The following is a 23,781-nucleotide window of genomic DNA, read 5'->3' as shown; positions in this document are numbered from 1 at the left end:
CAGAAAACAACAATAATCGTGCCTAAAAAAATCTTGGGTGGCTTTTAAACTGTTTGTCAAAACAATTCTAATTTGTTGAGTGGGTTATTTCGCGCTTGACAGCTATTTGGAGAACAAATAATTTTATTTGATTGGAAAACGACAGAACAATAATAAGAACGCGCCTAGTACAGCATCAGCGTTTGCTTTCTTCGGAATAGTGCTTGGCATGCAATAATTTCCTTACAAAAACAACTATCCGCGACACGGGTTTTATTTTGCTGGTACAAAATTTAACAAAGGGTTGTGAAACACGCTTTTCGGTTGTTTTGTGCAACTCGCAAGGTGTCTTTGTTGCATGCGGTGCAAGGATTCTTGCGTTATCGTAGGTTCGCTGAACACCCTCCGAACAACAACATTAGGTGCGGGCAGCTGAGACTATTGGAATCTCGCTAGTTCTATGAACACTGCACACGAACAAAACCAATCCGACGACGATTCCAGGTAGGACACAAACGCACTATCAAATTAGCAGTGCACTGATACATCGCCAAAGTCTTCCGTTGCTTTACAACTGTTTTAAAAACATTTAGTAGCGAAAAAACGCTCACTCATTCCGTGTCTGTCCCTGACCCTCTCGAAGGGTAACTTGATCATATACCTATCACTTAAAGGTTGTTCTTTGTTTTTATATGACTTGAATTCGATCTGAATGTTACGCACGGTATAATTTGCTTCCTTTGCTACAGTATCTGCCGAATGCTCTTCTAGAGCAGTCTTCCAAATTGAAGAAGTTTGTAGAATTTTAAGAATTAAGGTGAGCGATTGGATTTTACTGTTTTGGTACAAAGCATCAACTGCTTGCGCTTGCGAGTGCTGTTGTCTTTACGGTTACATTTTTGATCGGCTAAGCAGTGTTTGCAGAACGGTTATAGGGCCATACCTTTGCAGGGGAACATTCGGTAAACTTGCCAACTTCGTTACAGAGTCGATGAAGAACCGTCATCCTCAGGAAGCCAATCGTGCGGAAAGGATGAAAGCCAAACTACAGAACCTAACAAGCAAACAAACCATACGGCACCGTCCTCCTCTCCGGTCACATCTTCCTCCGGTCGGTCACGCGCAACAAGTTCTGGGATGACGAGAGAAGAGCAGGAATTGAAACGAGTTTCAGCGAAAAAGCTTATCGAGCGGTATTTCTACCAGCTGATGCAGGGCTGCGGTAATTCGAAATGTTGCAACAAAAACTGCGCCTCGAGCGGAAAGGTCGGTCGTTTGACACCGAACGCAGCCGCCGCCCGGGCAATCCATCTGTTTTCACAAGAAGCTGATTTGTGCTTCGAGGCGCAACCGGCAAAGGTAGCGAAAACGAATATTCATCATAATGCGGCATGCAGTAGCGCTACGCTTTCTTCGCCTGGACAAGAGTCTAGCTCAGCGGCAAATCAATCAAATACGCACTGTGACCAAAGCAGTAAGGAGGACAACAGTGTCGAACGAATGGATGTGGCGTATGACAAGTAAGTTTTGCTTTCTCTGCATCATGCTTTTTATATTGCTGCATAGAAGCTTACGAATTTATCCGACAGCACCTAGCCTTACGTATTTGCAAATGCACAATTACTAACATAATGTTTTTTACACTTTCCAATAGCTCCGCGTTTGATCTAGGATCGATGGAAGAGGTCCCGACGGAAACAATGGATTCTAGAAACAGTCTTACGGGCAGCAATTGCCACAGCACTGATCCTCTTACTGCGGCCGTTGTACCAGTGGCTAGCATTGAGAATAATAACGTTAGCAGTGGGAGCAGCAGCACGAAACCCAAGACAGACGAGGGCCAATATATCGATGAACGATTGTTGCAGGAATTGACTGAACGTTGTATTCGGGAAGGATCGGACGCACCGTTGATCCGCACGGTCGGTGCGGTGTTTTCATCGTATCGTGGCCTAGCGGCAAGCTTCCAGTTTTGTCCAGCCTCGTCCAGCATCGAAAAAATGTTGGCACGCGCTCCCGCAGGTGATTTGCGAAACATAAAGAAAGAGGATTTGCGTTCGCTCGAGGGCGACCCGGACAAGGATGAAGACAGTAAAGCACCAGTAAAATTGGTTCCGGATGTACCGGATCCCGCTCATACAACGGTCGATGTGGAGTCGCTTCGTCGGTCACTGAGAGCATTGTATGCCGCCCGTCCAAACGTGTTCGAAATGATTAACAACGCGCTAGAGCGGCTCGCCGAATCTCTTTCGAAGGATCTGTGTATTCGGCAACCCATTCCGGACGAACTGGAATCGTTTGTGACGGTGTTTGTAATCGCGTTTGAAACCATACTTGTTGGTGCGGTCGACTGTTTAGAGGGCTCGTTTCCAGACATTTGCGCTAATGTGATTCAGTTACCCGTATGGGCACAGTGCCGATTGGTACGCATTTGGGCCGAACACTGCAAGGATAGCATCCATCCGTTGGTGCAGCAGCTGCAGCAACTGATAACCGTGACCACGCTTTCACTGAACGCCTCGTACCAGTCCATACGAATAAATGAAATCGATATTATCTGCAATGCAACCAAGGTGATGAAGGTGAGTTCAACGGCGATGCTGGTCTGTCATCTGCTTTGAAACAGATTTTCTAATTAAAATACATCTTTATTCTCACACGAACAGCTAGTATATTATGCGAACATTCTGGCCGGTGAGCTGGAACCAAAGCATTATCGTGAATTGGACCTGCGAAACACGTCGCTACCAACGTACACATACCTCTCGCTCATTCCCGAAGACGACGACCTGCAGATGCTCGATACGGAGGGTCAGTCACGTCAGAAGAAACCGGAAGATCCTTTGCTAGCGGAACTGGACTTGAATCCGCTCGACTGCCGAAAGCCACTGGTGCCATACGAGGAGTTCTACAACGAGATGCTGTGCGATGTGATGGAAGTTGATTACGATTATATGGCGTACAAGAGTATCGCCTCGGCAGAGATCGGTGGTACGTCAACACTCGGGACGGATCCATCCAAGCTGTTTAGCTTCATACATTATCCGTTTGTTATGACGCCCACGACGAAAACACTTGCCCTCTACTTCGATTCGCGCATTCGCATGTTCTCCGAACGGAGGCTTAGCTTTCTGCAGCGGGAACGGCAGCGCCAGCTGCATCAGATTAGTAATAGTAGCGAACTACAGCCAGCAAATCCGTACCTCAGTTTAAAGATTCGTCGTGACCATATCATCGAGGACGCGCTGGTCGAGCTGGAGATCATTGCCATGTCGAACCCGAAGGACCTGAAGAAGCAGCTAGTGGTGGAGTTTACGGGCGAACAGGGAATCGATGAAGGTGGTGTATCGAAGGAATTTTTCCAGCTTATTATTGAGGAGATCTTCAACCCTGACTACGGCATGTTCATGACGAATGAAGACTCCAATACGGTATGGTTCAATCCGGTTTCGTTCGAAAATGAAGCGCAATTTACGCTGATAGGTATCGTGCTCGGATTGGCCATATACAACAACATCATCCTTGCCGTTAACTTTCCCATGGTGGTCTATCGGAAATTGATGGGAATGAAGGGATCATTTCTCGACTTAAAAGATCTCAATCCGGTAAGTTGCTTATAAGCCCGAGCAGGAAGAGTTTTCTGTTAAGGAGTGATCACACATACTTGTTCCCCCCCATTTAGGTGCTATTTAATAGTTTACAGTCGCTTCTGGATTATACGGAGAACGACATGGAGGAGGTTTTCATGCAAACATTCAACATCGGTTATCGTGATGTGTTTGGAACTGTGCTCGAGTACGAGCTAAAACCGGACGGGGACAAAATATTTGTCACACAGGACAACAAACAAGAGTTCGTCGAGTTGTACAGCGACTTTATGCTGAACAAAAGCATCGAAAAGCAATTTATCGCCTTCAGGCGTGGCTTTCAAATGGTGACTGACGAAAGCCTCTTACATCTGCTGTTTCGACCCGAAGAGGTGGAGCTGATCGTGTGTGGCAGCAAGGAGTTTGATTTTGATGAGCTCGAACAATCGACCGAGTACCAGGGTGGGTTTACTGCCGAGTCGGAAACTATCAAGGACTTTTGGTCCATCGTGCATGGGCTTTCGATGGAGATGAAAAGGAAGCTGCTACAGTTCACCACAGGTAAGCAAGCTTATCATGAAGAAAAGAGAAATGGGTTTGCGAAATGTTCAATGTGATTGCTTTTTCTTTTACTTCAGGCTCCGATCGTGTTCCCGTTGGTGGTCTTAGTCGGTTAAAGCTGGTAATTGCCCGCAATGGTTCGGACAGTGATCGGCTGCCGACGAGTCACACCTGCTACAATGTGCTGCTGCTTCCCGAGTACGATTCGAAGGAAAAGCTTGAGGAACGATTGCTGAAAGCAATTAACTATTCGAAAGGGTTCGGGATGCTGTAACCAGGCACGGTTCTGTTTCAGTTCTGTGCCTTAGCACGCCGCTCAACACAAACGCTAGATGTCCGTTCGTCTTGTTTTGATCAATCATGTAATTATAGCGAACCTATACGAAAGACCAACAGCAGCAACATTTGGGGTAATATCCAGCATGTTTCATCGGAAACTCCATTTTCAAAAGTACTGTATACCCTTTACGGGTTGTTTTGTACTTCAGAAGCTTTTTCTAAAATATATTGTTTATCTTTAGCCCCTTGTATTTCAATTCACCAATTGTTTGGTTTTGAACGAAAGTTTTAAAAGATTTAGCAAATTAACAGTATCGTATCATTCTAAGAGTGGATATTTTCCAGTATGTTTTCGAGAAAGAAATTACATCCTTTAATGTGAGGAAACGAATCAATCAATCAACGAATTTACGACTCTCGTTTATAGCAAATGTTTACCAGAGAAACAGGCAGGAGCAAAACCGTGGCTTGATGTTAAACCAGGCCAAAAACCAAACCGGGAAACTAGCTAACAAGTTTTGTTTTAAGGGAGGGGTGATGCGCGAAACAGATGGGCAATTGCTTCTTTGAACATATCCAGAATTTCCCATATTTTGCGTCAAACGGAGATGCGGAGTAGGTCTCAAGAAAGATCTCACTATCGTGCAACGATTGAAACTTGTCTGGTGGGTTGGTCACGTCATTAGAATAACACTGAACGACCGGTTAACCAAAAAGTCTTTAGGCCATTCGCATTAAATGAAGAGGTAATTCAATAAGTGATACGAGGAAATAGATCGACATCGACTTCATGCAACTCAAGCGGTTGGAAGTCATCAAATATGCGTCTCAGGAAGCATTAAGTAAAGCAAAGGAAGCTCAACAGTTTAACGGTACGTCAAGTGATGAGTAAATTGGAGTTTCTACAACTCGCTGCAGAAACGAAACGCGTTTCGATCATTATCACTATAAAACAAGCCCCTTTTACCCCGGTATTAGGCAAAAGAATTCACATCGCTGAATAATGTGTTCGAGAGAGTTGTTGAAACTTTGTTCATGCTTGTTCCACTGGTGGAGCGTAGAGTGTAGTGAAGTTCTACACATTCAAAGCATAAAAAAGGTGCCGCGTTAGTGGCCAAGTTTTGTCTTTGCGTGCCGTGTCTGGCAGCAAAGTGGCGAACATAATTTATGCACCTAGGCAGTGGCGCGTCATTTTGTGGGTCGGTTTGTGGTGTGGTCCGGTGCCAAAGCGATAGTTCGCACACGAATAGCAGGTACAACTGCAAGGGGGGAAGTTATGGCGATAAACTCCAGTATGATGTTTGTTTTATTGTTTTTGTTAAGAATTTTTACATATTCAATGGCCATGGAATACCGTAAGTGTACCTATGTATGTAGGTAAACCTCAGCGACATTTACCATGTGTCACAAATTTCAAATACTTTTGTGCGGTACACCGTTCCTGTGTGCAGACAAAATGTAGGCCATCCGTGCCACGCAAAACATGGCAAAGGACTCCGCCGTGTAACAAGTACGCCACGTGCAATTCGTGGCACGATGCCGTCTAGCCGAACGGAATGCGGAACCAACGAAAACTATTTGCTCTGGGGCTCGCACGGCTCGCGTGTCGTTACTGACGAGGTCCTTCCACGCAAAAGGCAACCAACGGTTTCGAATCTTCGTGTCAGTCGTCAGTCGTCGTCGGCTGCTTACGGTTGTGTGACCAGCCGCGGTCCAGACAAATGCTTACCGATCCGGTGTCAGTATCAACGATGGTATCCAATCATCTGTTCTACGTTAGCCGGGCAGATATATTTTCGGTGTACCCGGAGATATTGCGCGAGTTGCTCGTCCTCGAAGAGCTTCTGTTTCGCACGAAAGCGATTACGGCATTTGGACATACGATCGCAGCAAGCGATCGCGTTCCGTTGCAGCTACCGAGTGAGTTCGAGTGGCAACTGAAGCAGTACTTCCGGCTACTGGAGCAACAGAAGAAGATAAACGCTGCCACGGAGAAAGGAATGTGAGTTTTTACGAGTGAATGTACAATAAGTGTCGTTAAGATTATTGCTGCACAGAAAATAGAGCAATAGCTCAAGGGCAATGCGTTACGAATTGCAAAGCAAAAAAAAGCGGTAAAGTAAAGACAAAGTGTTAGTAACAGGAAATAGAGATCTTACTTCAAATTCTATATGCACGCGACACACCGTGTCCGCGGTGCCCTTGCCTTCCTTACTTTGCAAAACGACCCGGTTCGCTTTTGTGTGTGGTTCGTCAAATAAATAATCATCGTTTTGCATGCCCTCCACCCCAAAAAGGAGGTTTGATTGATTCTTCAAAGAACCGTTTCCCGCCAGGGGAAAAGCGAGCGACCCATCCCGACTCCTTCCCATGGGAACAGTCGCATTGCGGTGCGGAACTAGTATTCAGGTCACACGCGGAAGGGTTCGCTCAACTGTCACGATTCACACTCACACCTTTCGCGGCACGCACGGTAATTGCCTTTCAGAAAGTATAAGTACTTCATTTCATTTCAACTCGTCCCGCGCACGGTGCAGCCAGCTGAAAAGCTCCCTGGAGAAGGTCGACCACACCTACTGGGAGGTGAAGGCCAAATCCATCGATGAGGTCGTATCGCCGATGACTTCGCCCGCGAGTGGTGATTCTTCAGCCGCATCCTTTCGCCGACGACGACGCCTCTGCATACTGGACAATCCGATCGACTTCTGTGACATCGCGGCATACAACCAGTGGCGCCTGGAGGACATCGTACGGGCTGGCAAGTTGCTGCACAAACCACCATTACCGGTGCAGTTTGACGATGAGTACGAGATGCGTAAAGTGTACTCCATGATTTACGACGTTTACCGGTGTAGGTATAGCATGACACACTGTAGGGCACCTGCGCCCAATCGGATATTGATTCTGTGCTTCCAACCCTGTACCTGTACCTTCCCATATTCAAAATATCGGCATTGAAGCCGATTGCTGGTGCTTACTTGTTGCAACACGACAGAAGTGTCTAAAGATCCTACGATAAGACACACCGTGTGGAAATGGTGGCCGGTGATAGTTTTCGTATTCATAAAACTAGCTGATAAACACCCGTGCTTAGTAGAACCAAAACTCATCAACAATTCTTTACATCAGCACCTCGTCGTAGTAGTCGGCTATAAAGATGTCACGTAAATGGAGTTCTGCTCCAACCGTTTGGAGGTTTGCATGTTTAGTTTGTTTGGGAAAGTAATTTCCCTGACTACTGCTGAGGACCGTTGGCCATGAGCTGCGGAACGAGCCATCTCGTGTCTGCGACCAATTCCGTTATCATATTTGCACCGTTTCGCGTTTTTACGGCAAGTTTTTTTTTCTCCCCAAAATGTCCATGCCTTTCCGCAAATGCTGACTATCTGCATTACCATGACCTAAGCGAACGAAAGCCCTCCGGCATCGCAAATCAATCGAATGAAGGAAAGCGCATGATTGAGGACAGTTATTGGAAGCCAATAAGAAATTGTTGACATAAAATTTATGCCCTTAGCCTTTCCGTTAGATGGGGCACGTTTTGCGTTGGCGCGAAATCCGTAGGGTTCAATTTAAATACGACAGAAAACCTGGAGAATTCAGATTCTTGTTTTCGTTTTATTTTTTATTCATAGTCAAGCTAGTTCTTCAACAGGCATTGAAAAACATTGGTTTCTACGAAAGCTATCCGTTGGTAAGTGGCAATAAAATGGTAGCAAAACATAAATCGTACTGCATGTTTATGTCCCAAGGTTATTGTAACGGTTATTCCATTTTCTTCACAGCTAGCCCACGAAACTACCCGCGTTTGGTTGCTGCTTTACGATATGTATTTGCGGAAGTTTGTGAAGCGCGAACCGGACACGGTGCCGCATAAAGATCAGCTGTTCCACGAGGCACATCTATTGGGTAATTAACGATCTCAACTAAGGGGGCAATCCATATGGTCTAGCATCTTGCTGTTTAGTCTAGAGAACTTCAAAAGCTCGTGGATCGAATCTCATTTGGACGCAGGGACTGACTTATATTCTACGACTTCTTTTCCCTTTGGATTCTACTATCTTAAAAGTTCAAGTTCTTCAATTTCTTCAGATGAGGTTTGATACCCGGTAGTGTGAGACACCGGCACAGCTACCATTAAATTAACGGGGACCCCCAAATTAACAATACTTATCATTTTTCGTCTTCTCTTTGATCACAGAAATTGAACGATGTCTCGAGCTGAATAGTGTGAAAATTGCGGCAGCTCTCACGCGCATCCGGATCCAGAACAGCGCCTATAATATGCAGTGCTTGCTACCGCTACATCTGCAGGACAATAAGGTAGCCGTCGTCGTGTCAAACCCCATCCTAACTGGCTGGATCAATACGTTTCGCATTCGTACGAAGCACGAAGCAAACGAAATTCTAAAACAACTTGGGTTCGAACTTATTGAACCGCCCGCACCGGCCAGCTTTCAAAGTTTGCTTAATCTCTTCAGTCCACGGGAAAAGACGGGATATGTGCCGCTCACGATAAATCGCTACAAATGGGATCGGCTGTGTCCGCAAGTTCTTTTCATCTATCCGGAGGATCGTTCCAAATTTGTGCAATCATCCATTTTTCTCGACCATCAGTTCATCATCCAGGATCGTTCGTTTACCGTCGGTCCAACGGTTTTCTCCAACCTGCTCGACTACTTCGAGGTGCAGGGCGATGTACTACAGACCCATATCGCTTCACCCCGGTCTACCGCGTATCTGGCCACGCTGTTGGCAAACTGCAACCGAGTGCGCAACTTTGTCGCCTTCGGGTGTGGTAACAAATTGGGCGAGTATCGGCAATATATGGCCGAGCTGGGCGTGACCAATGTCAAGCTGTTCGCGGAACCATTCTCCGACGTTCCGCACGGTTCGCCGATAGTCGATAAGGTGGTGGGAATCTTGGCAAACCCGCCCAGCTCCTACAGTGCCGTGAGTGATCCGATTGATCTGATCTGCAGCCGGGGCGGTGATCTTTCTATGCTGGAAATGTTGTCCGAGTCGGAAATGACGGACGACAGTCGGCGAAGGGTGTCGAAGCTGCTCGAAAAGCAGCGGGAAACGCTCAAGTTGGCGATGTCCCGGCCTCAGGTTCAGTTCATACTCTACCAAACGCACTCGATCGTTGAGACGGAGAACGACACAATGGTACAGAGAGCGGTCGAATATACCAACCAAAAAGCGTTCGAGGTGCATTACAAGGCAATGAAGGAACGAGAATTGGCCGCAATTGCCGAAGCGGCAGGTAATACGTTGGTGAACCGACTGCTCGGTAGACAGGAGGCGGCTGCTCGGGCCAAAGCCGTAGACGTGTCCGACGGCGAACGGGACGGAGCTGACGGTGGCGCCGATGGGACGAGCACACGAAAAAACTCCGAAGAAGAGGTAAACGTGCCACCGACGGATCAGTTCGAGGTGGTAGAGCTGCCCGACTTTTGTCCCCAACAGGACGGTTGCTTGGATTTCAAGGAATGTGGAGTGTTTCTTTCGCTCGTCAAGCGCAAAGAAGTGATACGATTGGATTCAAAGTATCTCATCAAGATTGCGGAACTGCGCGGTATTTTCGGTGACGCAAACAATGAGCCACGGTTCAACGTAAAGGTTGCGAAGCGTACGGATCGAAAGTCGGAGGAACAGGAAGCGCTCGATCTGCAGAATCGCAAGAAGCGTTTGAAGCGGCGTGGTAGCAATATGGATTCGTTAATCACACGCCTCAACACACCGACCCAGGCATCCCTGAAACGTGCGCACCATCATCGGATGTCCTCGGTGGAACATAAGTTTATGTTTTTCGATGCTTACCGGGAATGGTGTCCAAAGTATGCGAACCGGAGTGAAAATAATTTGAGTGTAATGTCCGACGACCGCTCATCGACGGTCTCGATTGTTCGTGCACGCATCTGGTGGAAGACGACTATTCACTATGTGATGCAAAAACTTCGTCTCGCCCGATTAGATGGCCCGGAAGATGGGAGTATCGAGTTTCCGCCGCTGCTATTGCGTCGCTATCCAATCGGATGTCGGCATGGGGAAGAGGGAACGAAACGATTTCGTTGGAGTCATCAGAATCGTATACCTTACCCACTGCCCGTACGAATACTCGAGTTCCGGCAGTACAACTCCGAAAATAGGTATCTACTATAGCATCTGCCATATTGTTTTGCAAAAAGTTTAAATAAATTCTTCTACTCACTTTTACAGCTTGTTACACAAACCTACAGAACCGGATAAGGAATGTCCAACAAGGACGGTGAGATTAAGTCGACAGAACGCACTCACTACAAACTGTGCCGCTCCACGTGTTCGTTTGAGATCGTCCCAATCTTGCTAAGATGCTCTACGACACACTCCAGGAAAGACAATCATCATTCGCAAACAAACACTGCAATCCAAAAATGTCACAACAAAGCATCAAAGCAATCAGCTGAAACAGAATAAATCAATCAATGCTTACTATGATCAGTAGATTAAATGTGTTTCTATTTTTAGCAACTTACCTACCGTTATTTTTTAAATTTATAACGTGCATAGACGTTTCGCCCGCTTTTCGCCCGCGCCTATTTGTGCACTCGTGTGCATGGTGCTTCAGCAGCAGCAGCAGCTTCAGCATTAGCAGCGAAAGCGTATTTATTGTTGTATGTTTTCTATCGTATCTTCTGTGTTGGTACGAACAGGAGGGGTGTCTGTAGAGCAGGAAGGCGCCTATTTATGTTTATCCGAGACTTTGACCGTTATCAGACTTTAGCTGCAAATCACCCACTGATCCCAACCCAATATCGTAACCGCTATTGAACAGTGCGTTTAGTTTTTACTGAACTTACGCAACGTACGGAAGCTACATCGGAGCCTTGTTTTTTCCTTTGCCACGGATTGGAATTCGTTGCAAACAGCTGTTTCGGCTATTGTTGTTGCTGTTGTGCCAGTGGGTTCAAAGTGTCAAACAACAGTGCTATCGCGTAGCATGATTGTACGAAACGGTGGCATCCTCATTATTCAACGGTACGGCCGATTACTAATCAACGCGCTACGTATCACAAAAGAAGTGGTGATCGGACGCAGCCATCCGACGTTCTTCAAACACAGACTGCAAGCTGCTGGTTGCAAACAAAAGGTATTCTTTTACCACATCTTTGCCTATTTCTTTGAAAGAGGGCTGGTTTTTGTTTTCAAAACTGTTTATAAAGTGCACCAACCCGCTTGGCAGCATCATACAGTTTCGAGCTTCTCGATTAGCCAACAAGATCAGTAAACATACATAGTTAGTCGAGCTGCCCTAATCATCCTTCACTTTGCAGCTAACAGTTCCGGTACGTCCACTCCTATTCGTGACCTCGTATTCGTTGTTTTCGTCCAAGGAAAAAAAGAAAGAAACACCCACGATCACCAAAATGGCAGAAGAAGGTGTAAAATCGCTCAGCGAGACCATCCAGCACGCAGATCAGCTTTTCGACGAGAACAATTTCCAGGAAGCGTACGATCTTTTGCAAAAGTACCCGGTAAGAAGGTTACGGTCAATTGGATAATTGGATATGCACGCTAACTGGTGTTTCACTTTTTTGCAGGCACAAGACACGTACGACATCAAGTGGCGGCTAGCCAGAGTGACTTTCTCACTTTCCAAGCCACAACCGAGCCCCCGGAAGGAGGAGCTGGTTCGCGAAGCTTTCCGCTATGCGGAGGAAGCTCTGAAGCTGAATGATGCGGATTTTGCGTCTCACAAATGGTACTCCATCTTGCTAGACGCGAAAAGCAGTCTCGATGGCATTAAGGAGCGCGTAACGCAGCTGGAAACGGTCAAAAAGCATATGCAGCGAGCAGTGGAGCTGAATCCGAACGATCCGACCAGCTGGTACATCTTGGGCCATTTCTACTACGGATTGGCCGATCTGCCCTGGTACCAACGGAAGATTGTGTCGACAATTTTTGCGACACCGCCAACCGGTACGTACGAGCAAGCGCTGGAATGCTTCGAGAAGGCCGAATCAACTCAACCCAGCTTTTACTCCATGAATCACCTGATGCTGGCCAAAACGTACCAGGCCCTAAAGCAGGCTGAAAAGGCAAAAGAATTCATGACGCTAGCGGCCAACGTGGCCGTACTGAACGAGGACGACAAACAGTGCAAGGAGGAGGCAACGAAATTGCTGAAGAAAATGTAATCGAATGTAGATTATCACAGTTTTACGGAGTGCGCTAGTGCGGTTAAGGGAAAGGATTTATACATTTTTTATTCATTGCACTCCGAAATATTTACATCATGAAGAAAAAAGAAAAAAGAAACACACAATAAAAGGCTCATTCCAACAAAGCTAGCCTGTGTTATTAAGTTTCCGATTTACGGCGTTGATTTGATTATTTAGCATTTGCTCGCAATTATAAATGGTGATAAATGATGTACGATGTTGCCTCAATAGATTTAAACTGGTTAAGCACGTTTAAAGCCGAAACTAATGCATGGTAAATTGGAAAAAAATGTTAAGTTAAGAAAAACGAAAAATAAGTTAGCCCTTCGTTATATTGCTTGATAAAACTATTGTTTTAGAATAAATTTATCTATTTTCCTTACCACATTCGCTTTCATAGAACACACAGAAGATGGGCAAAAATTCCAGTAAACAAAAACATTCAATGGTAACATTTTACCCCATTTGGTTTGCGCTTTTAAAATGGTTTAATAATAAAGATACAATTTTCTGTATATAAACTACAAATCCATTTTCCGCACTATTTTAATTCTGCAATAAACAATCCGTTTTCAAAAAAGTGTGCAAAATTGAAATTAATCTATTTGACCATATACACGACGGGTCGTTTCCCACTGTGCACAGAAAAATAACCTCCTGTCAAATTTAGGGGTGAAAATTAAATATCCCCGCGATTCCAAATGTCCCGTTTCGTGCGCTGCGTAAGAGTGTGCGCGCGTGCGTGTGTGTGTGTGCGACCGTGTGCGAGAATTATGGCTTCGGGCTGGTGAGCATCTTTGGTGGAACTTTTCACCCCGAAAACCGATCAAAAACGGTCCGAAAACATTAACAACGTGCAGTGGAAGGTAAATGCGTCCGAGAGTGTATATTTTCCACGCGGTACGCGTGTGCTGCAGTTGGTGAAAAGTGATCCAAAAATTTGGTACGTGATGTTGGCTGCGGTAGCGCTGAATGCCGCTATCGCTGCATCGAAATAGGATGCCATTGATTCGATGCCTTTGGCATCCCAGTTCACACGAATTTGTTTTATTTGGGCAAAATGCTAAATGTTTCCCGATATTACACTCCCGGCATTGGGATTTGCCAAAGAAATGCTTAAAAAGTGGGTGCTTTGCGAGAGCCGCCTGCCCTTCCGTTCATGCGACGTGTGCCTATGTGTTGGTGTGCGTGTGCGCGCGCTTATTTGTTTGTGTATGTGTGTGCGTGTGTGTGTGTGTGTGCGCGCGTGTAAGAGCGTTTAGTGTGACACGGTATATGTGTGTATGCGCACGCAAGAGGATCAAGTGTGTCCCATGCTAAATATGCTTTCATACACCTTTTTTAATCTTTCTTGGGCGCAAATCATACACTAAACGAATCCGTGAAAAAGAAGCTTGGCACATTCGTGGTCGAAAAAGCAGAAGCATCGGCGGGAAGTGAAAATGGCCGAAAAGCATAGCACTCCAAGCGAATTTAGGCGTTGTTACGTGTTCTCGCTTGTGGGCAGTGTATGTTCACGCTGCATTTTGGTAAATACCGAATGTCGAGCGTATTAAAAACAGGCCGAATTTATAACGCAAGTACTACTAAAAATTGAACGGAAGAAAAACCTCTCCCTAGCAGTACTAGCAGCAGCAGCATACTTACAAGGCGTCGTCATCAGACGATCGTCTTGTAGTATGTATGCGTCAAAGGAGTTAAATAGGAAGTGCAGTGGGTAGGTGGAAAAGTGCCGAGCGAAGTAGGGCAGCGTGTGTGGGGTGGGGGAGTGGGGAGCGAGTAGTCGCGACGGGAGGGAAACGGCGGGAAAGTAAAGCAAAAAGCGAATGAAAATATGCGCCTGGCCGTGTAGGCGCAAGAGAGTGGGCAAATTATGAGCAAGCACTTCTGGCGGCGGAACGAGCGAGCAAGAACGAACGAGTGTATGATCCAAGCACACACAAGGAGCAACATTATGTGGAGGAGAGAAGAAAAAAAAATCGCGTACGATAAAATAAAAAACACACCATCCCAGCAAGCGAACGCCAATGGTGTAGTTGAAATCATTTCCTCCGCATACACTCACGCACACCTGCACACATTGCTAATGGTGGAGCACACGGCGAAGGAGAAAGGCAGCAGCAGCGGCCAAAGAAGAAAAACAGGGAGATAAAAAATGAAAGAAAACACAAAATGAGAAGCAACGCAAAAAGTCGCGGAAAGCACGGCATGAATTTGGCTTTTTATGCTGATTGTTGTTTGTCAACTGTTTGTGCGCGAGAGTGTTTTTGTTGCAAGTACGCGCGTTTAGCATAGAATTATGTTAACAACAACAATGTTAACTCATAGCTCATATATACATATACACACACACACACACAAACACAAACACAAATAGACAAAGCACGCATTGAAGTGAAGAATGCCGGGAAGGGAATGAAAATTGCAAGCGTACTGAAAGGCAGCGGAAGCTGATATCCGATGACAATCGGAATGAAAAGTATGTTGAAGGACATGTTTAATATCAGCAACAGCGAACCCCTTCTAATAGAAAATGAGTTGTTTTGTGCATACAAGAATAAATGTGATTTATCTGAAGTACGGTGATTGTACAATAATGATTGTTATCAAAAAGTGTCACCGCAAACTATCGCCCGATGCCCGAACGAATTCACTGATCTTCTCATACGTACCGGAACAATGTTTTATTTTTCTCTTTTACACTTTTTTACTTTCAGATCGTAAACCGGGTACGGTTCACTAATAAACGCGAAGTTTAATATTTAGACAGTGCAAGAACGGTGTAGTAACGCTGAATACAATTGTTGAATGTTGCGATAACGTACCAGAGGTACCGGGGAGCAGTGTTTCTGAATTGATGGTAGTTGAAAACATAAACGAGTGGCTTACTACGATCCGGGTGCTGCATGTGTACGTGTGTGTGTGTTTGTCTGGCACGACAGTTTGAAAACAAAATATAGGTACACAAAGTTTGCACAGTACTCAATCGAGCTTTGTTTCCGTGGCGACGGAGGAAACATCCTTCGAAAGGAAATTTCGATAAACTAAGAAAGCCCATAGGGAAGGTTCCTTCATCAGCCATTCGGCGCCTAGTGGACGAAAGAAACATATATTTCGAAGTTGTAAAAGTTTAGCTTCGACCGTACAGTAACGGTTTGCCAAGTATATATATACAGTGGGAAAGGTGTTGTGTTTTTGCGTTGGAAGTACATTTCTCGTTTCGCATTACTCTAGACACTGGACAAACGTTGTTCCGGAGTCGTTGTGTATTGCATATTTTGTAACCCAGACTAATATCGAGAGCACCAAAAAAAACGGAAACCCAGAAACAAAAAGTGCTGGAGCAATGAGTGCCCCTGAAGACACCACTGCAACCGCACAACTTGCTCCCGATCATCATCACCAGCAAAATGTTGTGTCACCGTCAGCAGTCTCCACATCCTCCACGTCTGTACCGGCAGTAACAGCAGCAGCAGCAGCAGGAACCGGCCAAGCACCGGCAGCAGCATCATTAGCATCGTCACCTCCAACACCAACGCATGCTGGATCGCCTACAGTTACCACGCTGAGTGCAGCAGCGATAGCAGGATCAGCAGACACGGGCACCGGAACCGGTGCTGGTGCGTCTGCCACACTTCCCGCCAACAACGGAAGCAATAACAACAGCCACACCGGTGACAGCAAAGAAGGTGTTGGGGCTGCTGCCGGCAACAGTAGTGCGCCGGACGGTAGTAGCAGAAGCGGAGGTAGTGGTCCTCTCGATGCTACCGATGCTGCGAGTAGTTGCGATGCTGAAAAGGTACCATCGGTACCCACTACTAGCCCACCGCGGACGGAGGAAGGAATTGTTGCCACGTCCGATAGTTTGGCTGCAACAGAATCATCCGGTGGCACCTCAACGCCCGTTGCAGGAGCATCTCCTGCATCGATCGCAGCAAGTGATGCTGTTGGTACGAAAACGTTGTCCACTGCGGCGGCAAGTGGTGAAGGTACGTCGCTAGTTGGTAGCGGCAATGTTATCCCAACGGTTACGAACGGAGGCGGTACGAATAATACAACCGTAATACCTGTATCAGCAGGTACCACGATTCCGCTACGTGGGCGCGATGTAACCGACAAACACTCATTGGAATATCACTGCCGGGTGCTGGAAGGTGAGACGAATATCTTTTAACTAGTGTTGATGTATCAATTTCAGATTATGTATTATGTATATGTAAACTGTCCATTCGCATAATGTTAAACAATTTTAGCATTTGGGTTGTCCGGTGTTTACTCTAATGACATGACTAATCCACCAGGGCCTAAGGCTTGGTTCATTTCGAAATGGGGCATATTGTTTTAATTATAGTGGCGCCTTCCGTGGACAAAAATGGAAACTTTCTTCTGTGTTTTGTTGATAACAGTAAACACTTCACTTAGTCAAAATTTCATTCAATTTGGATATTCCTGCTAGAAGATATTCGACATGCAAGAGGAGAATCGAAAACTGATTGCGCCCAATTATCTGCATAATCCATAAATGTCATCTCGGGTGCTGCCAAACAGTTAAGTTTACCTAAGCAGACTGTTGCGTGAGTGGCTAAAAAGTACAAAGAGACACAGACGGCTATTGTACGGCCAAGCCGACTCCGAGAAGGTTTACAGTGTTTTCCAGCAAGTAAACATCCCAATCGAAATTTGAAACAACAAACAATAGTCAGAAACCGGGCTCTGAAGTTGTACGATCAGGTACTGACCAAACCGTGCTGTTGCATTTTGATGGACGATGAAACCTGCATTAAAGCCGTTTTTTAACAATTTTTAACAAAATTTAAACAGCAAGGGTTTAATTTTATAAGTCTTATGCTCGCGGCAGCTTTCCCAAGATGATCAAAATTGTTTTTGCCAATAAATTCGCTTAAAATGTTATGATTTATCGAAGAATCTGCTTATGTGCAAAAAAGACGACAGTGTTCGTGATGAATAAGAACATGAATTCGCATTTGTATAAGAAGAAATGCCTTTCGAAACGATTTAACTATTTATTAGGTCTCATAATGATTCACTCATGTTTTGGCCTGGTCTAGCAACCTTCCATTATAGCAAGGACGTGCTATAAAGGTGCAACAATAATGCTGTGCAATTCATATAAAAAACATGAATCCACCAAAATGACTCCCGCTCAGGCCTGTAGAGCGATATTGGGCAGTAATGAAACAAAATTTAAAGAAAAAGGGGGCAGTAAGTAAAGACATAAGACAAATGAAGAATTGGTGGAAATTACTGGCCAGAACAGTGACTGAAGCAGCTGTGCGCCGGTTGATTGGCGGTATCAACAGAAAAGTCCGAGAATTTCTTCGTAAAAGCAATTTTTTTTTATTTAAATATATTACATCAAAACCTATGATTCATATCTATAAAGTATTTCAATTGGATTAATGGTATTAAAAATATACGCAATGCAAAATGCCCCATTTTTAAGTGAACCAAGCCTTAGAGAGAAAAATTCGTTGCACGTTAGTGATCGTAGTGCTGATCATTGTGATGGTCTTATTCTTCCACACATACGGAAGTAAAAGTTCTTCTGAGCATCTTCCTCTCGAGTGTGACTAAGAATGTTTCGTCAAAGTCGACAAAGTCAGTTTTTAGATGCCTTAGAGGTGTATGTAAATACTGGAACCATAAAGGTTTTATATAATTCCAACTTTGATTGTCGCGTCAAGTGTTTGGCTGGAGAAGATTCCGAAGAACATAGAAAGCCTGGATAGCAGCACCATAGCGCATATTTCTGCTTAAATGTTGTCGATGCTGACCTTTGACCCAAGATAGGTGCAGTTTGGAATGGCGGTCAACTGTCTGTACGTCACGTCACCGCCTATGCAAGTCAGGATTTCTTAGCACGACCGCTGGTGGTGCCAACATCAATTTGGTTTTTATATCGTCGCCTCCTCGGATCCTTTGGTAGACGTCACTAACATACAAACTGTTTGTATTATCACGATCGTACGATCACGTGGATTACTGTTGGTTTTCATTGGCTTCCATTTGCCTTGATCTACAAGCTTATGAAGCCGAAGAATTATTGCGAAACAATAGAAATAAGCTTAATAGAACCGACAAGCCCAGTAGAATAATAATAGAACCGGCAATTGATGGACCTAGGCTTCATTTTCGTGGAGGATCATTTTCTGATTTACAAATATCTAACTCTGAGTATCTCTCTGAGTTTGATTTAATGATAAAATGCAGTCGTTTTTCAAGTGGCTTACATGTTCTCCGGATCTGCATTCCATAGAAAATCTTCAAGAATCAAAATTTGCGGGACCTTCGTACTCATGAATGATTGGAGGAAATCTAACAGGATATAATTGATTGTACATGGATATATTGTGAATTAATTGCTAGCGGCATAATATATTGAAAATTCCTTTGAACCATATTTATAAGCCAATGCAGTCTGCATTAAAATTACATTCTTGTTCTTTTATTTGTACTTTGTTTTATTTGTAGTTCAATAATTCGATTCGATAATTGAAGAGAAATCAGAGAGTTGTAGAATAGTAGAGTACTGTGAACATTTCATAATAAGAATTGCTAAAGGATGGTCATATGTTTAGCCGTCTTACAACAGGAGATACTCAATTAATCTTGAAAGAAGACAGACGGTCATCTAGAGCGGATAGGAAATATATGATGTAAAAACACTTAACTAAAGCGCCGTTTTTGGCCTCTATGTTATGGTATGTGTCGTTAAAGAGAGGTTAAACATCCCAACAAACGTGAAATGAAGGTAAATTTGCGCTGGCGCACAAATAATGTAGAAATGGTAAATGCCGTTGTATTTGTGTGCACATTCTACCGGTTGGATGCTCAACACACCTCCAGTGGATTGTTTCCTTGGGTTGGTCCAATACCATTTGGCTACACAAAAAAAAACAGGACGAAAGGCGCGAGCAAGCAAAAAACCACCAAATACAAATAACGATAAAAATAGTATCGCTTAATATACCGTGTTATGGTGGAATTAGAAAGAAGAATTTTTTTTTGTTGTGAAACGGTTCCAAAACCGGAAACCAGAATTAATGACGAAACAGAGTGATGGAAAGAGTCTGGTTAGGGAGATGAAATGACACATATAAAATTTATTTTTTTTTATGCTTTACGGCAAAAGGTTCAATGAACCTGTTTTATGAGCCAGCAGTTCCTTTCGCACGGAGTAATAAATTACGTAATACAAAAATGGAAGCATGCTGGTGTGGTCGCACCGCGGAGATCAATGTCCAGTTACTTTATTTATGCTCTTCTTGCAATCTACATATTGTAATAAGAGATTTCTTTATTTTACCAGATTTGCTTTAATGTAGGGTTGATATATTTATGCAATATATTTATTTTCACTGTCCAAAAAAGTTTAAATTTTCTTTTCCTTCAACACTTTCAGAGGAACTACAGTTGATAAAGGATTCCGAAGCAAAGATCAAACAACAGTATAGTGAGTCTCAGCGCCGGGAGCGGGTCCTTGCACGTCGTGTTACGGTGCAGGAGCAGGAAATGCGCGACTATTCGGTAATGAGCCTTCAGTTTTAGAAAATCTACGAAAAAGAAGCCAAAAGAAAATCAACAAAACAACAACATATAATAAACAACATTACATTTTCTATTCTGCAGAAACAAATTGCGGAACTGAAATCTGCCCAAGCGCCCGGTCCGGCTGCACTGCGATCGGCTTTGCTAGATCCCGCGGTGAATATACTCTTTCAGAAGCTTAAAGCGGAACTGCAGGCGACCAAGGCAAAGCTAGAGGAAACACAAAACGAGCTGTCGGCATGGAAGTTTACGCCCGATTCAAACACCGGCAAGCGTTTGATGGCGAAATGTCGCTTACTGTACCAGGAAAATGAAGAGCTTGGCAAGATGACGTCCAACGGTCGGTTGGCAAAGCTGGAGAGTGAGCTTGCGCTGCAGAAGAGTTACAATGAGGAGGTGAAAAAATCACAACTAGGTACGTGTCCGTGTATATATTGGTAGGCCAGTAATAAGGGATTTGTTTTCTATTGCTGTAAAGGACTTTGTTTAATTGATTCTCTTTACATCCAATTACAGAGTTGGATGATTTTCTGCAAGAGCTGGATGAAGATGTCGAAGGTATGCAGGGTACGATCGTGTTTCTTCAGCAGGAACTAAAGCAGACGAAAGATTCGCGGGACGAAATGGAAAAGGAGCTCATACAGTTACGCGCCTACATAGCGGTCAATTTGGGTCCTTTCTCCGGTAGCGCAAACAACCCAACTAGTGGCAGCACACCGACGGACGAGCGCAGCTCATCGATGATGCTGATGATGGATGCGCAGGATAGCAATAGTAACAGCAACAGCCACGGTCACGATGCCTACCACCATCCGGACGGTGGCGGTCCGGACAGTATCGGCGGTGTAGGCAGGGTGGGTGATATGGGCGGTGGTGTTACCCCGATCTATCTAGTGAACGGTGGTGGTGGTGGTGGTGGGGTTGTTGGTAGCGACAACATTGGCGCCGGAAGCAGACTGGTGAATAAAAGTTCAAGTAGTGGTGATGATCACGATATGATGGTGTACAGCAATCGGACGCACTGTGGTGGCGCAGTTACGAATAGCAATGAGTTACGAACTACACCGCAAACCGGTGGTGGTGGATTGTCACTAGCAGCAGCAACAGCAACAGCAGCAGCATCAGCACCGTCTGGTTCTGATGCCGAACCTGGCAACAGTAGCAACAGCACCAGCATCAACAGTACGAACAGTGGTGCTGCTGCAACAGTGAACGGTAGTTCCGCTGCAGCGATCGCGTCAGATGGTGATCCGTTAGTTAATGAACTGAATGATCCACCGTTGCCTAGTAGTGTTGCTGGTAGTGATGGCAGCGGTAGAACTAGTAACAGTAATACCGATAGCAATAGTGGTGGCACCGTGACCGATGCCGACAACAGTGTGAATAGTACGAACAGCAGTGGCAACAGTGCCGCTCTGAAACAGCAACACCACCAGCATCATCATCAGCAGCAGCAGCGAACAAGTAATAATGTCGGTCGAAATGGTGGACGAACAACAGTGGCCGCTAGGAAGCGGAATTACAATGAAACCGAGATCGATTCGGCCGAGCTGCTGCAAAACGAAAGCGCCGGTAGTGTTGTTGTCAGTGGTGCCGCTTACGGAAGTGAAAGTGTTGTTGTTGACGGTGTGCTAGTGAAGGACGTTGTTGGTGGTGTTGCGGATAGTAGTGCTTGTAGTAGTGCCGGTGGTGTTGCAAATGGTAAGCTGCTGAACGCTGCCGACAGTTCACTATTGACCGAGCAGCAGCAGCAGCATCAGCAGGACATCGAAACGAACAGCAACAAACGCATGACACGATCGGGTAAGGGTAAAGCGATCGCAACCACTGCACCGGCAGCTGCGTCCGTTTTGTCCACTTCCACCATCTCCTCCACCTCTTCCTCCTCCTCCAACACCTCCTCATCATCATCATCCGTCACTGCTTCGAACGTGCTAATGACGAGTGCGGCAAAAAAGCTCCGAAGAGGTTCCATCGCACCGGATGACGAAGTGGATCCGTTGTGTGATGCACCACCTTCGTCACAGCAACATCCACAGCAGCAGCAGCAGCAGCAGCAACAGCAGCAACAGCAGCAGCAGCCACAGCAACAAACGATATCGTCCGCCAACGGTTCGAACTAGGCTCGAAAGTGTGTGTGTCTGTGGTTCTGTTTTTCTTTCGTGTTACACACGAGTTGTCCAATTTGTGGCTGATGTACGGTCCGTTTGGAGAAGTGCACTGAAGCAGACAGCCCTTGACAGAGGCGGTATTGTATGTGCGCCGTGGGTAAGGTATCCTAGAGGCTCATACAAACTTACAATATCAGTTGTTTTAGAGGGCATGTAAAGCGAAACGAAACAAAAACCCATCTTAAACTCATGAAGCATCTCGGGATTGATAAACCCCCCTCTCTCATTACAAAACCCCTCCCGAGGTACGTTATTCTTTCTGGGCAATGAGGGAGATCATTCGACGATCAATTTACGCACTCCAGGACGACGGTGCGGATTGTGTGCGTTAGGGCAAACACACACAGTAGCAAGTAAAGTACATTTAAAACGTAAACAAACAGACAAAATGAAACGAAAAAATAGAGCGAGCGAGAGAGAGAGAGAGAGAGAGAGAGAGAGAGAATGGAAAGGAGATGAAAAAAAAGTAAATACAAGAACATATTGTAGGGCAAAGTGAAACATACAAAAACGAGAAAACAAGACAAAAATGCTGCTGAATAAAGAAATTAACTAAGTATCTATAAGCCTGTAATTACTTGACTCTCTCTCACCTACACACATACACTAGTTTATGCTGCAAGTGTTGTGTGTTTGTACATTTGTCATGCTACGGAATTTCGGTGTGGATTATTTGTTACATTTTTGCAATCCTCGAGCCACGAGATATCCATACTTTATAGCATTATTGGTTTGTTCATAGAGACAACAGAAAGAAGATAAATTATCCTGTTCGGCTGAAGCTGATCAAAAGCAAAAGGGTACAGGCAAAGGTTGAGAAAGGCGATCCGTTGTACCAACGCGGAAATAAGAAGGAAATACAGAACGATTAGCTATTTATCATTTGTGTCTTCTTGTACAGCCTTTTTGTTTTATTTTTTTGTAACATTTTAATATAGAAGAGAATGGAATGCTCCGGGTTTGAAGAAACCTAAACAAAACATATGCTTTTTTGTTTTATTTGTATCCAATCGTACGGGAATCAGCCGTATATAATCGATCTTTATTAGATTGGCATTCGTTTGATATATCTATGCATAACAGAAAGAGATGCGTCTTTATATACGATTGCTGTTCCGTCCTAGAATTTTATTATGCTTCTTTGGCGTACCACGCCAAAGACACGTGGTCTTTGGTTTTTGGTAGAGACACGTGGTTTGTTTTGCTGTGCCCGCTTTAAAGCGGCTTACTAGATTTGTTCCACACACACATTAGCACGGCTCGGTGTGACTATGCAGTGTAAGCATTAGGAGTGATGAGAATTAGTAGATCTCGTGGAATTAATTTTTATTTAAATAATGCTGTCAAAATTATTGCTTTTCCTAATAGTTTTGCACGAAGGTGCGCACGACGATTCTCGAGTGGAGAATTGTCCGGAAACGTCTCGTACGT

General features: G+C 44.9%; 4 protein-coding genes across 7 annotated transcripts; all 4 read left to right on the top strand.

The window, feature by feature from the left end:
- The first annotated feature begins 7 nt into the window (after nt 1-7).
- On the top strand, nt 8-4,647 carry LOC125772312 (ubiquitin-protein ligase E3A). Of its 2 annotated transcripts, XM_049443881.1 has the most exons (6): nt 8-483; nt 966-1,499; nt 1,634-2,561; nt 2,646-3,584; nt 3,662-4,127; nt 4,205-4,647. In XM_049443881.1, exons 1-6 carry the CDS (start codon nt 440-442, stop codon nt 4,399-4,401), a joined length of 3,108 nt encoding a protein of 1,035 aa, XP_049299838.1. In that variant the 5' UTR covers nt 8-439; the 3' UTR covers nt 4,402-4,647. The 2 variants fall into 2 exon arrangements, with proteins under 2 accessions (XP_049299838.1, XP_049299839.1); XM_049443882.1 differs by lacking the exons at nt 8-483; nt 966-1,499 and adding an exon at nt 509-796.
- Nucleotides 4,648-6,122: 1,475 nt separating this feature from the next.
- LOC125771518 (uncharacterized) lies at nt 6,123-10,916 on the top strand. Its single transcript, XM_049442209.1, has 6 exons — nt 6,123-6,408; nt 6,944-7,257; nt 8,042-8,100; nt 8,192-8,315; nt 8,608-10,558; nt 10,629-10,916. The coding sequence occupies exons 1-6, from the start codon at nt 6,128-6,130 to the stop codon at nt 10,756-10,758; spliced, it is 2,859 nt and encodes a 952-aa protein (XP_049298166.1). The 5' UTR covers nt 6,123-6,127; the 3' UTR covers nt 10,759-10,916.
- A 345-nt stretch (nt 10,917-11,261) lies between these two features.
- On the top strand, nt 11,262-12,735 carry LOC125771520 (regulator of microtubule dynamics protein 1-like). Its single transcript, XM_049442212.1, has 3 exons — nt 11,262-11,538; nt 11,723-11,923; nt 11,990-12,735. Exons 1-3 carry the CDS (start codon nt 11,389-11,391, stop codon nt 12,584-12,586), a joined length of 948 nt encoding a protein of 315 aa, XP_049298169.1. The 5' UTR covers nt 11,262-11,388; the 3' UTR covers nt 12,587-12,735.
- Nucleotides 12,736-13,283: 548 nt separating this feature from the next.
- On the top strand, nt 13,284-22,794 carry LOC125771517 (serine-rich adhesin for platelets). 3 transcript variants are annotated; one of them, XM_049442207.1, is made up of 5 exons: nt 13,284-13,553; nt 15,328-16,764; nt 20,034-20,158; nt 20,261-20,594; nt 20,696-22,794. In XM_049442207.1, the coding sequence occupies exons 2-5, from the start codon at nt 15,957-15,959 to the stop codon at nt 22,300-22,302; spliced, it is 2,874 nt and encodes a 957-aa protein (XP_049298164.1). In that variant the 5' UTR covers nt 13,284-13,553; nt 15,328-15,956; the 3' UTR covers nt 22,303-22,794. The 3 variants fall into 3 exon arrangements, with proteins under 3 accessions (XP_049298164.1, XP_049298163.1, XP_049298165.1); XM_049442206.1 differs by having other exon boundaries at nt 13,285-13,476; XM_049442208.1 differs by having other exon boundaries at nt 13,298-13,397.
- The last annotated feature ends 987 nt before the right edge of the window (nt 22,795-23,781 follow it).

This window comes from Anopheles funestus, chromosome 3RL (genome assembly GCF_943734845.2).
Source record: "Anopheles funestus chromosome 3RL, idAnoFuneDA-416_04, whole genome shotgun sequence".
In the NCBI taxonomy this organism is placed as follows: Eukaryota; Metazoa; Arthropoda; class Insecta; order Diptera; family Culicidae; genus Anopheles; species Anopheles funestus.
The sequence above is the reverse complement of the archived record's forward strand: the minus strand, read 5'-3'. Positions and strand labels throughout refer to the sequence as shown.